Source organism: Enhydra lutris, unplaced genomic scaffold (assembly GCF_002288905.1).
Source record: "Enhydra lutris kenyoni isolate GAN:26980312 unplaced genomic scaffold, ASM228890v2 scaffoldscaffold22, whole genome shotgun sequence".
Lineage (NCBI taxonomy): Eukaryota > Metazoa > Chordata > Mammalia > Carnivora > Mustelidae > Enhydra > Enhydra lutris.
This window is the reverse complement of record NW_019154106.1, coordinates 17,775,307-17,792,373: the sequence shown is the minus strand read 5'-3', so window position 1 is coordinate 17,792,373 and position 17,067 is coordinate 17,775,307. Positions and strand designations below refer to the sequence as shown.

The 17,067-nt window shown below is 52.4% G+C and overlaps 1 protein-coding gene across 1 annotated transcript; it reads left to right on the top strand.

The window, feature by feature from the left end:
• The first annotated feature begins 9,146 nt into the window (after positions 1-9,146).
• On the top strand, positions 9,147-16,049 carry LOC111149701 (solute carrier family 35 member C1). Its single transcript, XM_022506922.1, has 2 exons — positions 9,147-10,123; positions 13,880-16,049. The coding sequence occupies exons 1-2, from the start codon at positions 9,589-9,591 to the stop codon at positions 14,437-14,439; spliced, it is 1,095 nt and encodes a 364-aa protein (XP_022362630.1). The 5' UTR covers positions 9,147-9,588; the 3' UTR covers positions 14,440-16,049.
• The last annotated feature ends 1,018 nt before the right edge of the window (positions 16,050-17,067 follow it).

Here is a 17,067-nt window from a genome sequence, read left to right as displayed (position 1 = left end):
CAGCATACTGGAAACAGATCTACAGCCCGGCAACAAATCTTTATCAAAAGCCACCCCATGCCAAGCTCTGTGCAAGGCGCCAGGGTACCGTGGAAACAAGAGAGCCCGGTTGGAGAGAGAGAAGTCACCTGTTAAAGTGCGGTGTGCAGGATAGACGTGGTGTATCCCGGCCCCAATGTGTGCCACCGGCGTACCAGCCTAAGTTGTCCCATAAATCCTATGGGAACTGAAAAGTGAGCCCAACAGAGGGGAGGGGCCGAAGCCAGGGCTCCTACACAAAGACCATTCAGAAGATGTTTGCTAAATAAACCAATTTCAAATTCCAAGGTAGCCACACGGGCCCACTTCAGCACTGCTGTGTACCCCCTGCTGGGTGGAGCGCAAAGACCCAAAGAAAGAAACCACCCTTGTCTGCATCCGCCTGCAGCACCCTTCTGCAAACATGCCGGTGTTTACACATCCAGTCTATACTTCCTGCTGTCCTGCCCTTTTCCTTTCCCCACCCTGCTCTTGGAACCCCAGCACTTGGGGGGAGAAATGGGATTATGGAAACGAGATTTATTCCCTGGAGCTGGCTGGTTCCTACCCTGACCCCTCTTCTTGGACAGAAGGAAATGCCCACAGTAGCGCTCAGGGTTCTCTGACTACAAGCAACAGATACGGACTCCAGCCAACGTGCATGAAGAGGGCCTTGGAAGACTGCAGGGTCGCTTGCAGAACTGAGGGAAAAGCAGCACGGGGTTGGGAAGGAACAGCGGGCAGGGAGGCTCTGGGGCAGGAAACCAGGCTTTCGGCGGTGGCAACTACCATCCATCCCAGGTAGCCAATTTTAGGTCTTGTGGTGGAGGTGGCTGTTTCTGCGCCAGGCTCCATTTCAAATGAAAAATCAACAGGTTCACTGGCCTGGCCTGTGTTGTGTACCCTTTGGCTGGAGGAAAGCAAGCTTGTGAACTGATGGACTCCCCTCCCCACCAAGAATGCAAAAGCCAGAGGAGGTGGATGCACTTCTAAAGTGAGACCGGGACGTTCTCGCTCAAAAAGAGAATCATTGCCAGTAGTGTATGTCTCTTCGCATCTCAGCGACAGAGGGGAACAGCAGGAGTGCGTGTCAGGGGGATCTTCTCTAACTGGAAGGTCCCCTGTGGAGGTCAGGTCTGCACTGAGTCCTGCAGGAGAAGAACTTAGCCAGGTTTGGGGTGAGTGTGGGAGAGCCCTGAACAAAGCGGAACCACAGGAGCGGAGGAGGGAAGAAATCCACGCAACCTTCCTGATACCCTGTCCCCCATCCAGTCCTGGCGCCGCACTGCGCACCTTGGTCACTTGCCAGCATCCATCTCTCTTCTTCAGACAATACCGCCCAAATTTCAGTTCCAGAGCCATCGTCTCCCCACCCTCACACCACCTCTGTGGGGCCAAGGGCTGGAGCCTGCGATGCCCGGCTTCAGCCAGAGTCTGGGTTTGTTCAACTGACTGCAGTGATTAGTCAAGAGTCATTAGATGACATGAGCCAGACCACTCAGAGTTAACCTCATGGCTTCTGAGAGACGGTGAATTCTTTTTTCCCCACTGGACTAAAACACCTGAATGTCGGGGAAAATGGGAAATCTCTGTACCTTTTGCTCGGTTTTGCTGTGAACCTTAAACTGCTCTTAAAAATAATCTGTTTAGGGCACTGGGAAAATCATTTTTAAAAATAGCCTGGGTGGCTCAGTGGGTTAAGCCGCTGCCTTCGGCTCAGGTCATGATCTCAAGGTCCTGGGATCGAGCCCCGCATCGGGCTCTCTGCTCAGCAGGGAGCCTGCTTCCTCCTCTCTGTCTGCCTGCCTCTCTGCCTGCTTGTGAACTCTCTCTGTCAAATAAATAAATAAATAAATCTTTAAAAAATAAAATAAAATAAAATAAAATAAAATAAAAATAGTCTACTTAAACACAGACAAATAGGGGCACTTGGGTGGCTCAGTCGTTAAGCGTCTGCCTTTGGCTCAGGTCATGATCCCAGTTCCTGGGATCGGGCCCTGTATTGGGCTCCCTGCTCCTCGGGAAGCCTGCTTCTCCCTCTCCCACTGCCCCTGCTTGTGTTCCCTCTCTCACTGTGTCTCTCTCTGTCAAATAAATAAATAAAATCTTTTAAATACATACATACAGACAGACAAATAAACAACAACAACAAAATTCTAAGTGCTGAGGGTGCCCGGGTGGCTCAGCTGTTAAGCGTCTGCCTTCGGCTCAGGTATGATCCCAGGGTCCTAGGATGGAGCCCCACATCAGGTCCCCTGCTCGGTGGGGAGTCTGCTTCTCCCTCTCTCTCCCCACTGTCCCCCCTGCTTATGCTCTCTCAGTCTGTCAAATAAATAAATACATAAATAATCTTAAAAAAAAAACAACAACTCTGAATGCTATAAGCTCTGGAAGGCTTGAAACCATTTTGCCATCACAGGGAGCCTGAAAACAGGCCAATCCTTCGAGAAGGGCCCAGACCAGGATCTATCTGATGACATTTTTGAGCTGCCGGGTCAAGCTGCACTTAAAGCCAGGATTCCCCCTGGACTTTCCAATGACCTGAGCCAGTAAATTCCATTTTGCTTCAACAAGCTCTCCCCTGTCGCTGGAGTGAGAATCAGAGCCTTTTGCCTTTGAAACCAGGGATCCAGGACACCGACCGGAAAACCTGGGCTCAGGATGAGCTGAGTTCATGCAGCAGGACGAACTTGAGCTCAGCCGTCAGACTGGGCTGGGTTCAGACCTGATTCTCACTTCCTTCCTGGGTGGCCTTGGGCTAGTGAATCAACATCTCTGGGTCTCAGTTTCCTCATCTGTAAAATAGGGGTGATAATGAGACAGCCCCTAATAACAGCATTGTAAGAACTGATGTGTTGCATATAAAACAAAGGGACTGACCGTGGTTCTCAATCCCCACAGATAAACTCCTAATCTGGGGGAGACCGCAAGCCTGCTCGTAGATTACACAGATGCATATTACAGGGGCTTTGGAGAGCAACACTTTTGTCTGCTCTAGATCTCACAAAAACAAGAAGGCCAGCACAGTCCAAAGCTAGATGATTTCCAGAAGCCAGAGCAGACATTTTTTCTTAAAGAACAGCTAGCTCTTTGCTAATCCTCTGAAGTTTTCCTGCTTTTTTCCCATGTGAGGACCTCCTTTTTGCTGACAAGCTCTCATCCCTGGCCAGGCACCCCCAAGGTTTGGGATCCGCCTATCCTGATATTGGCTCTTCTGCTCCTCATGCTTCTCCAGCAAATGGGCTCTGTCTTCGGACTTCTCCACCGCACCGCCAGCTCTGCAGGTTGGCTTTACTCCCTGATATTTGTGTCCCCTACATTGTTGGCTCAGACCCAGTACCAGCCAATCCCAAGCCTTTCCGGAACCTTACGCATGCGTTCCAGCAACAATGAATTACACATTAGAGCACTATCGCAATTGGGACTATGGTTGCCTGCCAAAGACTGAGCACCGCGCTGCAACGGCTCGTGTTGATAGCGACGGTTTGTTCATCTTCTACAATAAGGAACAGGCAGCCAAGGGCTGTGATGACAGCTCATCTGCCACCCTTAGCTTTCCTCCTCAGAGCTTTTGTCTCATGGTGACAAGATAGCTGCTGCCCTTCCAGAACTCAGGTGTGCATTAAAGACAGAACACATGGGGCGCCTGGGTGGCTCAGTGGGTTAAGCATCTGCCTCTGGCTCAGGTCATGATCTCAGGGTCCTGGGATGGAGGCCCACGTGGGGTTCTCTGTCCAGCGGGGAGTCTGCTTCTCCCTGTCACTCTCCCTCTGTGCTTTCCCACTCTCTCTCAAATAAACAAAATCTTAAACACACACACACACATACACACACACACACACACACACACACACACAGAACATATAAGAAAAAGAAGCAACAAAGACTATATTTATATCCAAAAAGAAAAGCTTTCCCAGAAATCCTCAACTTATGACTCACTGGCTAAAAGTATCCAGCCTCCCTTGTGGGGAGGTGAACCATGTGACTTAATGGCTGGTAAAAGGAGGTGATACATGCTACTTTCCAGCAAGAAGGACTCTGAAAAGTAGATATTCTTAGGGGGAAACACGACATACAAATAAAATATGGTGACATTACTAGGAAAAAAGGAGAAATTAATATAGGGTAAAATGGGGTCAGCAAACTACAGGCAGTGAACCACATCTGGCCCATGGCCTATCTTTGTAAATAAAGTTTTATTGAAACACAGCCGCACCCATTTATTTACAACACTATGACAGCAGTGTTGATCAGCTGCTACAGAGACTGTATGGATCACAGAGTCTAAAATTTTTACTCTCTGGTCATCTACAGAAAAAGTTTGCCAGCTCCTAGGGTAAATAATTAGTAGTGTCTACATCAAGTACCAGCAAAGGAAAGTTATATTTTTTTCTGGAAAGATTATATTATTTTCCAAAAAAATCCCAATCTTCATAAGAAAAATCAGATATGGAAAGAGCCCGGATGTCCACTGACAGATGAACGGATAATAAAGATGTGGTATGTATATACAGGGGAATATTACTCAGCCCTCAGAAGGAATGAAATTTTACCATTTGCAACAATGTGAATGGAACTAAGGGGTATTATGCTAAGCAAAATAAGTCAGAGAGGGGCGCCTAGGTGGCTCAGGGGGTTAAAGCCTCTGCCTTCAGCTCAGGTCATGATCCCAGGGTCCTGGGATCGAGCCCCACATCAGGCTCTCTGCTCACCGGGGAGCCTGATTCCTCCTCTCTCTCTGCCTGCCTCTCTGCCTACTTGTGATCTCTCTCTGTCAAGTAAATGAACAAAATCTTTAAAAAAAAAAAAAAGTTAAAAAGAATAAGTCAGAGAAAGACAATTATTATATTATTTCACTCCAGTGAAATGGAATTTAAGTATGGAATTTAAGAAACAAAACAGATGAACATAGGGGAATGGAAGGAAAAATAAGATAAAAACAGAAAGGGAAGCAAACCATAAGAGACTGTTAACCACAGTGAACAAACTGAGGGTGGCTGGAGGGGAGGGGAGGGGGTAATTCGATGATGGGTATTAAGGAGGGCACGTGATGTAACACTGGGTGTAACACTGGGTGTTACATACAACTGATGAATCACTAAATTCTACCCCTGAAACCAATAAGACACTACATGTTAACTAAATTGAGTTTAAATTTTAAAAATTTAAAAAAAGGAAAAATCAGAACACTTTTTGCTCTGCTTACATTTATTTTACAGTTTAGCATTAATTTTTAATTTTGAATTACACATAGGATACATGAGGAGCCTCGTCCACTTTCAGGGCTTAGGGACAATAAAGGTCTTAAACTGGCCTTGATTTTCAAGCACTTCTTCTGGTGGTCTGACTTCCATTCATTCCACAAATAGGTACTGAGCAACCACTATGGCAGGTGTGTGCCAGGTTCCAGATAAGGACAGGATGGATGAATGGATGGATGGATGGAGGGAGGGATAGATAATAGACTGAGAGAGAGCAAGAGAGAGAGAGTCAGAGATCATTATAATTATGTCATGCCTTCTCAATTTTGCCTATAGAATATGTATATAAAAAGAAAGGAATACAGACTACAATGGGTATGTGGCTAAAGGCAGAGCTGCTGTAACAGAGATCCCTTTGTAATCACACAGGTGCATAAAGAACATAAGCTGATCTCCCTCTCGTTTAACAGTTTCAGTGTAGGCAGTCCACGCTGGTGAATGTCTCTGCTCTACACAATCAGGGACCCTGGCTTTTTCCATCATATTGCTCCCAGAGCACCCAAGACATTCACCTGGCCTGCATGGTCACAGCTGGACTGTAGACATATTCGGGTCCCATGTTATGGGGAGGGGAGACAAGAGCATGGAAGAGCACACACCTGAAGTCATAGGGCTCAGACCTGGAAAGTAGCATGTATCACCTCCTTTTACCATCCGTTAAGTCACATGGTTCACCTCCCCACAAGGGAGGCTGAGAAATGTAATCTCTGGCTGGGCAACCACGTGATCGGCTACCGTCCAATTATCTGAGTCAAATGGGAGAATGAATTTTGGTAGACAACTCATAGTGTCCACCACCACAAAATAGGCTCATGAGTCCTTGTTCCTTGTTGAACTCAGGGGTGAGATAGTTGACATCTGTGTGTTCCCAGAAACTCTCGGGCCGTACTGATACAGATCCACTGTCCCCTACACCTGGGAGGTTAGTTCCGGTCACTCTGTCTGGAAGAGATTACCTTCTGAGGTCATTAGTGGCTCCCAGCCAAGGCAAGAACTCCCCGCTTAAGGGACCCTCCTTCCTGGATTATTACAGCATTCTGCCTGCCACGCTGATGACCTTGTGTTCTGCCTCACACCAAGTTCACACACTGGGTAATGACTCTTGACGAGACCTAAAACCTCATCCTTGATGAATGGTTTCAACAATTAAGAATCCTTAAGAAAAAATAAAAAGCAAATCAATGGTGCAAAGAGTGTACTTCCCAGGGACTTAGGCCCCCTAAAAAACACACCCCTCTTCCCTTTCCCTCATGAGGAACAGAAAGGATTGGAGTCTGGGAAACTTGCCCTACTGGCATATTACAACCTTAATGCAGGAGACTGAGGCTAATGGTGGAATTTCAGGTAAAATGTAAGGAGAGAGATTGGAGACAGGGATACATGTGGAGACCCCAGGCTGTGCCCCACATACCCAGCAGGGACTGCCCCTGGTCTCTCTCAGTGAAGAGCGTCTGTCCTATATACAGCCTGCATCTCTTCCCTAGGGGCTCAAAGTGGCAACACATTCATCAGATAAATTAATTCTGTTAAATGTGCCAAGGAGAAGGGCCCTTCCAGGAAACCAGGGCCTCTCGCAGACAAGTTTGCCCTGTTTGTCATTAAATTATTTGTCATAGGGACACAGAAGAGCAAAGAGGCATTGATTTGCTCTTAACAAACCGAAGCCCACAGCCTTCAAAGTTTGGCCCTGGAATGAGACTCTTCAAGTAAGATTCTGATGACCAGTCCCTTTCAGTCCTTCCACCCCAGAAATTTGATCCCCAAGGTGACAAATTAACCAGATGGCAATCTTCACCAGGAGACCAGCCCATAACTAGGAATCAGGAAGTTCCAGCTCTGGAGGAAGGGGGAGTAGCACAGCTCCCAGAGAGTAAGGGCCAGAGGCCTGATGATGGAAGAGGGTAGGCCTGGGGCAGAGCTCACTCTGGGGCGTTTGCAACTGCCTTGCGGCTTGCGGATGGTGCTAATTTCCCTGTAACCCCTCCAGTTCGCATAGCCCACCAAGGGCTGTGTTAAACTGGGCCCAGGGTTTATCAGTTAGCACGTGAGACTTTAAATGTATCCCATAGGTTTTATCCTCTTATGGAAATTTTCAAATGTACACAAAAGTGAAATGACTCTTATAAAATTATCGACATTTTGCCTATCTTGTTTTACTTATCTATCCGCGTCGCTCTCGCTCCCTGGTGAGTATTCTGAGTATTTTAAAGCAGATCTAAGACATCTCACCTGTAAATTAAATGGTACTAATTAAATGGTGTTTGAAATACTATGAACAGATGGTAGTCCCTACTTTCAACCAAACCAGCCAGAGTAGCAAGGACGTTGGAACTCCCTGGAATTGTCCTGCCAGCCCCCTCCTTTTTACAACAAAGAGAACTCAGAGGTGAGCCGCCCAACGCTGGTGCTAGAGGAAGAACCAGGGTGAAGTCGGCCCTCCAGGCTGCCAGGTGAGTGACCCACCCGGACTGGTGCAGACTTCCCAGGCCCGGTTCCTGGAGGAGGGCAGAGAACCCTCCGCTTACTAAGAGCAGGAAGCGGTTCCCGCGCGCTCTCCTGTAAGCGCTGGCGGGGCGCGGGGCGCGCGGCAGGCCAGGGATGAAGCCGGGTCCCGGGACGTGGAAGCGGCGGTAATTGGAGTGGGGTATCCCTGGCGGGCCGGGCAAGGGTACTGGGCCTCGGGTGGCCTTAGAAACAGAAGGACCCGTGCTCCCACGACTGGCTGAACAGCCCGGGGTCAAGGTCAGGCTGGGGCCAAGGTCAGGCTGGGGCCCGGGTCTTCCCGCCGCCACCTGCGGGGCCCACATGGGGAGCAGGCGGGGGAGTTTGGCTGGGCGCCCGCGCCCGGGGCGGGGAGCAGGAAGTCTTCTCCCGCGGGAGCGCCCTAGGCGCGGTGCTGCAGGTGTGGCGCTGCAGGTGCAGCGCTCAGCAGTGCCGGCGGGAGGCCAGTGCCTTAGAGGAGGTGAGCGCTGGGTCCCCACGGAGGCCGGGGAACGCCAGCCCTGGGGCCCGAACTAGCGGCTGGGCCCCTCTTGAAGAAAGGGTTTTTTAGAAGGAGGATGGAGCCGGGGGGTGTGTTGCCTCGAGGCTCGCATATGGCTGTTCTCAGATTTGGGGGGGAGGGGCGGAGAGCTAGCGCAGACTGATTGAAGTAAGTCCAGAAGGGGTACTGTGTCCTTCGGCCTCCGGGAGCGCCACGGGGTTGGGGGGGTCGGTCCTCAGGTTTGGAAGAGGGATGGGGGAAGTGAAAGTAAGGGAAAGGAATGGAATGCGACAAGGGAGAGTGAGCTAGGGCTAATAGAGGGATGGGGGGCTGGTAGGGGTTGTCTAGGCGCCCAGGGACGCGAGGCGCTGCCGAGGCTCTGGGGGTGAGGTCGGGCCCGGGATGGGAGAGGGGGCGGCGGACCTGCAGGTGAGCGGAGTCGGGGGTTAGCTTCTGGTGGAGACAGAGCTGGGGTTGGGGGAGGGCTTTCAGGAAGGTGGCCGAGGCTCAAGCACCTATAGGAACCTTCTGCGGAGGCCGATCGTCCCCCACCATCCCCGAGCTAGGGGCGCGCAAGAGCGGAGAGGCGGTTGGGGGCCCACACGCAAGCCTGACTCTGAAGGCTGATTCTCGCGGGCTGTGGCTTTAAGGGTGACGCCAGGCGTGCGGGCCCTTTAAGGAGGGGTCGGGGGCGTGTCAGGAAATGAGTCCTGGGCCCGCCTCGCGGGGGAGCGCGGCCTCGGATGTCCGGAGGCTCCGCCGCTGAACTGGAGCTGGGGATCCGGAGGATTGCCCGCTGCGGGCTTGGGCCGGCCCGGCCTCCTCCTGCGTCCTTCAGACCCGGCCCTGAGCACCTCTGACCTTCCCCGCACCCCTCTTTCCCAACGCCCCCGAACGCCCTCCTTCCATTCAGCTTCCTGCATGCCTCCCCTTTCTCCCTGCAGACGCCCAAGACTCCCTCTCTCCCCCAGGCTGTCCTCCGCCCTTCTTCAGCACCTTCGCCCTGCCTTCCTCCTCCTCCCCTTCTTCCTTCCCTCTCCCCTCCCTTCTTCCTGAGACTCATCCCTACCAGGCACGAGGCCCTTCTCTCCTGACAAGTCTTCTAACCTAGCCCATTCCTCACCCCTCCCCGTGTCTTGTCTCATGCGCCCCCTCAGAGCGGGAGCAGGTTGTGGGGCCCCCCAAAACAGAACCTCTGGATGGGGAGGCCTCTAGGCTACCCCCCATGTGACAGTTGAGGGCTGTGGCTGGCAGATAGCAGGCAGGAGTGGACTGCCCAGTACTCTAGTTCTGGCGGTAGGGTGACCCAGTTCCTCTGCTATCATGAACAGGGCCCCTCTGAAGCGGTCCCGGATCCTGCACATGGCACTAATGGGGACCTCCGACCCCTCGGGCGAGGCAGAGGCCAGCAAGGAGAAGCCCTTCCTGCTGCGGGCACTGCAGATCGCCCTGGTGGTGTCACTCTACTGGGCCACCTCTATCTCCATGGTGTTCCTTAACAAGTACCTGCTGGACAGCCCTTCCCTACAGCTGGACACCCCCATCTTCGTCACCTTCTACCAGTGCCTGGTGACCACAGTGCTATGCAAGAGCCTCAGCACCCTGGCCACACTCTGCCCCGGCACCTTGGACTTTCCCTCCCTGCGCCTGGACCTCAGGGTGGCCCGCAGCGTCCTGCCCCTGTCCGTGGTCTTCATCGGCATGATCACATTCAACAACCTGTGCCTCAAGTACGTCGGGGTGGCCTTCTACAACGTGGGCCGCTCACTTACCACCGTCTTCAACGTGCTGCTTTCCTACTTGCTGCTCAAGCAGACCACCTCCTTCTATGCCTTGCTCACCTGCGGGGTCATCATCGGTGAGTAGCCAGCCGGGGCCACGGGGAGGGAGGGGGGCACAGGGGACCAAAACCCCAAAGAGCAACCCTGCCAAGCATCTTTGGACTTTATCTGTCCCGGTTCCCTTGCCCAGAGTCATGTGAGGAAGAGCCTGGGGCCCAGAGAGAATAAGCTTCCTGAGGTCGCCCAGCAACTTAGGGGCCCAGCATGGGCCCCTCATAACGAGATGGGATTATAATCTACATCGCACAGAGTGGGGGAAAAAACCAAGGTAGAGAGAAGTCCAGTAATCTGTTGAAGATCACACAGCTAATAAGCGGCAGAGCTGGGATTTGACCTCAAGCAGTCTGGCTCTCTATGCTTGACCACTGTGTTGCTTCTCAAGGGTCCAAGTGCCCTGACCGCCCCCCCCATCCAGTGCTATTTCCAGAGGAGAATACATCTTGCACTAAATATACCATCACCCTCTGACCTTGCAGGCTTGTAGTAATGGCTAAGAGAGTAGAAAATAAGCTTTGAAAGGTCTTAGCTGTCTTTTGACACTTGGCCCTGAGAAAGGAAGAATTATCGACGGGGACATTGTGCTGATCATTCCCACAAAGCATCTCCTGTGTTCCCCAGAGGTTCTCTGAGTGGTAACATCACCCTCATCAACTCCAGACCAACAAGGAAACTGAAGCTCAGAGAGGTTAAGTTACTTGTCCAAGGCCATACAGCAAGCAAGTAGCCAGGCAGGGGCATAAACCTGGATTGGCCAGACTCCGAGGCCTATGTTTTTAACCCCTCTGCTCTGTTCTTGTGCCCTAGGATTGCAGCTGCACTAGCCAGCACACTAGCCACTGACCACATGTGACTATTTCAAAGTTCATTCAAATGCAGTGACATTTTTAAAATTCAGTTCTTCAGGGAGGCACCAGGGTAGCTCAGCGGGTTAAGCCTCTGCTCAGGTCATGATCTCAGGGTCCTGGGATCAAGCTCCGCATCGGGCTCTCTGCTCAGCGGGGAGCCTGCTTCCCCCTCACTCTCTGCCTGCCTCTCTGCCTGCTTGTGATCTCTCTCTGTCAAATAAATAAATAAAGATCTTTTTTTAAAAAATAAATAAATAATTAAATAAAATTCAGTTCTTTAGTTGCAGGTGTTATAACCTGATTCCGTAGCCACGTTTCAAGTGCCCAGTAGCCTCATGTGGCCAGTGGCTACTGTATTGGACGGCACGGATGGTAGAATATTTCCATGATCACAGAATGGTTTTTTGCGGCATTCTGGGTAAAGGAGCACCCACTTCCCTCAGAATCCGCCCAGTGCTCTGTCACCCAGGAATGTGGCCTTTTCTTCGAACCTGTTTTTCCTGGTGCTGTAAAGTTCGTGTTGATTGACCTACATATTCTTTGCTGGCATCTCAGAGTCCCAGGCCGAGGGCCCCTCCCCCGCCACCCGTCCTAGAAAATGTCACCCTCATTGAGCAGCTGCTGGGTCTCAGACTCTTCTGTCCAGCCCCAAGATGGGAGAGGGGAGAAGGCTGAGGTTAGAGCAGAAGGAGCTGCTGAGGCCCCTAGCAGATTATCAGCTGCCTGCACTCCCCCCCCCACAACTCCGCAAAGCCGGTCCCTCCAGAGCTGATGCAGAGTTCCAGGCCTCATTTAGCCAAATGCCCCAGGAATCTCCAGTTGAGCCCTAAGGACCTCAGGAGGTGGGGTATGGGGTGTGGGGAATCTGGGATGGGAAGGAAATTTGCATACCGAAAGGTGAAGTCGCTAGGGAAACTGGGCCCAAGTCCTAAAAGTAATCAAAGTAGCTGATGACGTGATAGCTCCTAAGAAAGGTCATATTCGCTGGTCATACCGATGGGGCCGAGCTGGGGCAGCTGGTGCTCCCTGCGGGCCCCAGACCCGGCCCCCTCTCGGCTGGGCTCCCCCTTAAGTTGGGTTTCCAGTGACTATTCCTAGGCCCTTGCTCCTTTCATAGTACTTTTCAGAGCTCCTTCTGGGTGCGAGCCCCTCTAGGATGCAGAAACTTGTGGGTGTCCCTCCTGGACTCGGAAAGTAGTGAGCAGAAGGACGGAGGGTGCCCTGGGCAACCCTCCACACCCCCGGAGCAGGTGTACAGATACTGTTTGCCAAGAAAGAGAGTACCACACATGAGGGCCTACACTGTAGTAGACGCCTGATCTCCTTCAGCCCTCAAAGCCACCTCCGGAACAACCTCTATTCCTGTGGTCACTCAGTCAGTCAACAAACACTAACTGACAGCCGGGCACATGCCAGAGATCATGCCAAACTTTGGGGATACGAATCTGGCAAAGGTGGACGGGCATGGTGGTGATGCCTGGCCATGAGTTCTGCTGCAGGGGTGAGGCTGTGATTGGGGTGTAGAAGAGAACCTGGTGGGGGTGGAAAGGAGGATGGCATCGGGAATGCGGTAATCCAAGCAGGCGTTCTGGAGGAAGTACTAGATGGGTATAAGGAAGGAGTGAGGAGAGAATGTTCTAGACAGAAAAAAGTACCAATGCATTTCTTCCTGTTTGGGCCAGAGTGGGACTCCCCAGACAGGAGGCTGCCCAAGTTAAGTGAGTCTGGAAGGTTTCCTGAGGGTAGTAGGCGAGGAAGGGCTTTAAGCAGATCTATCTGTACTTTAGGAGGATCATTCTGGTTGCAAGTGGGAAGTAGTTTGGTTGGAGGAGGGGGTCAAGAAAATGACCCAGGTCTCTCCAGATGAAGGAAATGGGAGCTTAGAAAACTTTAGCCAACTTTCCTCAGGCCACCCAGCCTCTCAACGGCAGAAGCCGATTAGAGCCCAAATCTCGCTGACACCAGGATTCAGCCCCTGCCTCCCCAGAAGGTGGGGTCTCGCTAAAGAGATGGTATAGTCGTCCCCAAGGGCAGACGCCTAACAGCTCAGGACAGACAAGGGGTCTTGGCAGGGAAGCCCAGGCAGGAAGAGGCCAAAGGGAGGTCTGGCATTAAGAAAGACTTACTCCCTGGAGGGGATGGCTCTGACCTTGACGCTTGAGTAGAATCCCTCAGAAAGAAGGACGAAGGCGTTTCTGGTGCAGGACACAAACAAGGACACTGCGTCCCAGTGTGAGAGGCAGGAAGATGAGAGAGACAACTTGGAACAATCATGGGACAGAGACAGGCAAAGGTCCAGGAAGGCCAGTGTGCCAGGTGGAAGAGTGCAGTCTTGGGGGGCAATGGGGAGCCATGGAGGCTCTGTGAGCAGGAGGTAACACAGACCGAGTGTCCAAAAGAGTGGACTGTCCCCAAAGACCTCAGGCCACAAGTGACTCAAACTCATTACAGGCTCCCATTCTACAGACAAGGAAGCCGAGACTCTGGGACCTGAAGTCACTTGGCCCAAGTCACCTTAACCACGAAGCGCTCAACCCTTTGGAGCTCATTTCCAACGTAACTTTCCAGATGCCTCAAGCCAGCACAGTCGTGGATTATGGGTTCTCAGAGCACACTGCACTGTTTTATGGCCCTCATTACAATTGTAATTAAAGAAATAATTGGGAAATGAATTGTTTTAATGTCTTCCCGCTCTGCTAGAATGGAAGCTCCTGAGAAAGCGTTCGGTCCTGGGCCACTTCCCAGCCCTCGTATGGTGCTTTGCATGTATTCGAGCATTTGGACGCCTCTGTTGCAGACGGCAGGGAGGGATGGGAGCGATGGGAGGGTGAGGACTGCATTACACTCTGTGAACTCCAGTGGCAAAATTCTCTGTCCTTCTTCCTCCCTGTCCTCATCCCCCTTGACCCTCCCCTCTCCCCCCTGCAGGTGGCTTCTGGCTTGGTGTGGACCAGGAGGGGGCAGAGGGTACCCTGTCTTGGACGGGCACCCTCTTCGGCGTGCTGGCCAGCCTCTGTGTCTCGCTCAACGCCATCTACACCAAGAAGGTGCTCCCGGCCGTGGATGGCAGCATCTGGCGCCTGACCTTCTACAACAATGTCAATGCCTGCGTCCTCTTCCTGCCCCTGCTCCTGCTGCTGGGGGAGCTGCAGGCACTCCGCGACTTTTCCCAGCTGGGCAGCGCCCACTTCTGGGGCATGATGACCCTGGGCGGCCTGTTCGGCTTTGCCATCGGCTACGTGACCGGTCTACAGATCAAGTTCACCAGCCCTCTGACCCATAACGTGTCCGGCACGGCCAAAGCCTGTGCCCAGACGGTGCTGGCGGTGCTCTACTACGAGGAGACCAAGAGCTTCCTCTGGTGGACCAGCAACATGATGGTGCTGGGGGGCTCCTCTGCCTACACCTGGGTCCGGGGCTGGGAGATGAAGAAGATTCAGGAGGAGCCCAGCCCCAAAGAGGAGGAGAAGAGCAGCATGGGGGTGTGAGCTGCTCCAGGGACCTGGGGATGGCCCAGTCAGGGAAAAGGCCCAGGGTAGGGCCCAAATAGCCATGAAGACATTTCTCTGGACCCTGAGAAGGGGGTCTGGAGGGGGTATTGTTTACAAACCCGATCACAGTCTGGTGGTTAAAATGAAACCAGTGTTGTCAAGGGATGTCAGAAAGTGGCCAAACCTATCGCAACCCCATGCCTATTTCTGGGTTTTGTCCTCCTCTAGGGAGGATGGGACCCCATGGGAACGGCCACTTGGGTTCTCTGGAAGAACCCTCACTTTCAGGGAGGCAGCACCCCTTCCTGTCCCCCTTCCAGGGCTTTCTACCTCCACGTGACCTTTGGAGTTGGGGACAAGCCACAACCATTTAGGGACAGCAGTAAGTCTTCATTTGCACCCAGGGGAGATGGGGGTGTGACCCCACCACAGACCAACTAAAGGGATTGGGGAAACCTCATCTATCTGAGTCCCAAGACAAGGAGTGAAGTTTTGATCCCACCAATCAGCTGCCTTCTACAGGAAAGTGTGGACAGGGCTGAGGGAGGAAACTGACAAGTGTTCCCTCTTCTCTGCGTCCAGCCCAGCAGGCCCCATGGAAGGGCACAGAGGATCATTTGTCCCCGACCCCGGCCCTGGGCCCCCCAGGGCCTGCTGGGAATAGGCCTGGGAATGAGGTACCTCATGGGAAAGCGCCCTTTTCCCACCATCTGTTCCCTGTGTTCCCAGCTTTTGGACACAGGGGAGCCACACAGCTTGAAGAGGTTAAGCAGGGCCATTAACAACCACCCCAATCCCTGACACAAGGAAGTGTCCTTCCTCCCCTCCGGAGGGGCACCTGGCCCAGGTAAGACCTCCCAGCTTGGCCTTCTCAGAGCTGCATCCCCAAGGGGGCTGCTAGAGCAAGGGTCCTGGCTCTGAGCCCCGCCCCACCCCCGCTCCCCTGCGGTGCTTTGCCATCCCCAGATCCTGATCCCTGTGCAGGGGTTGCAACCTGGCTCTGATGAAGGAGATAAACTACCTTGTTTCTTCCCTGAGGTTAGGGCTGAAAGAAGCTTCTCCTCCCCTCACCCCTGCCCCGTGACCTCATGCCGGCCTTCACAGTCCCTGTCCTTTCTGTTGCACTCTGTTCCATCTCCTTGGGATAATGCCCTCATGTTTTTAGTCGTCACGGGGGAAAAGTTGGGGAGGGCGGGTTTCTAACTCAAGGTGGTTTCTAAGGAAGTGAGTAAGGCCTGATGCCCTGAATGGAAACGGGAGTAAGACACTGTAGAGTAAACCCCCCACCGCTGGGGTCTTTTCTTTTCTGCAAAGCAAGTGCCTGACTTAGCTCTGAGGGCTGAAGCAGCCACAATCAGAGATCGCCAGCCACTGCACAAGACAGAGCCAGGCCGCCTTCCCCATCAGAGGCCCCTTGGTTTTTAAGTTATTGGTTGATTTCAGTAACTGATCATTTGGGCCACTTGTTTGTTTTTTTCTCCTCCTTCGCTTTAAATTTCCACTCCTATGTTTCGAACTCACCAATAAAGAGGGAGCCCACAAAACCCTTGACCCCCCAATAAAAGCAGAACCCCAGGCCTGCGTGTGCTCTCTCATTCTCTCTCCCTGTCCCCCCCACCACCACCACCTCGCTGTGTGGCCCCCGGTGTGCTGTGTGGTTTCCAGATCCTATAAGTAATAAACCTTTATTTTTGCGAAGTTTCTGATGGTTATTGCTGAAGGGTGTCTTGTAATCACAAGAACCGCAGGGGCCAGTCCCATGGCCACATGGCCTGTTGACGGGCTGAGACCACCACAAAACAACCAGTGTGGCTGGCAGGGCTGCGTGATTACCCTTGCAATCAACCAAGGGGAATGCGCTTGTTACCCGTGGCCTGCTTACCAACCACCCAGGTCAGGCAGGTGACACCATCTGGAAAAGGAACACAGCTTGCTGGAGAGTCTGTCACACTGCCAAGGACTGTCTCATACTGCCTCTGCGGTGTGTGGCCTGAGGTAGCCCCACCCAACAGTTCGAGGCTGCCATGATGATCCAATGATCTCCCCAGAGTGGCTTGATCAAGGCCATATGGTCTAATGAGCCGATTAGACCACTAATTGCAAAGGCTTTAACTGGCTATTAATGCTCATAAGGGTCTTGCAGACTCAAGGCCGAGGAGAGCTAAGGAGGGTGGGTTGGATAGCAAGACTACTGTCACTACCTAAAAAAATAATAATAATGGGCTTATAAATGTCCTCAACATCTGTTTCAGTGCCTCCTAAGTGCCCCAAGGAGATACAGCAGCTCCTTGACAAGTGCAGGTCCTCATGGGTGCTGTATGTCGTTCTAGGTGTCATTCAGTGCCCATACCACCAAGCCTAGACTTTGCGATTGGGCTCCAGAGGCCTGGGGGCTTTTCCCAAAGTCCAGGTGTGCACTGCGCTAGTAGAAGGAGATCCTAATCCTGGAGAGGTCGATTGGGACACCCTGGAAAGGAAAGTGGCCGTTTACGAAGAGGGTTCACTGTGACATCATCCAAAATTTTCCAGTAACAACAAGTAAGGTTAAGGTAATAGTTTTAAAAACAAGAAGCAGAGGGTGCCTGGGTGTCTCAGTCACTTAAGCGTCTGGCTTGAGCTCAGGTC

What these genes read in the sequence shown, in the direction of transcription:
- LOC111149701 (XM_022506922.1), top strand. Translation starts at nt 9,589, where the DNA reads ATGAACAGGGCCCCTCTGAAGCGGTCCCGGATCCTGCACATGGCACTA. An exon ending in CACCTGCGGGGTCATCATCG is followed by an intron (nt 10,124 to 13,879) that starts GTGAGTAGCCAG and finishes TCCCCCCTGCAG; the next exon opens with GTGGCTTCTGGCTTGGTGTG.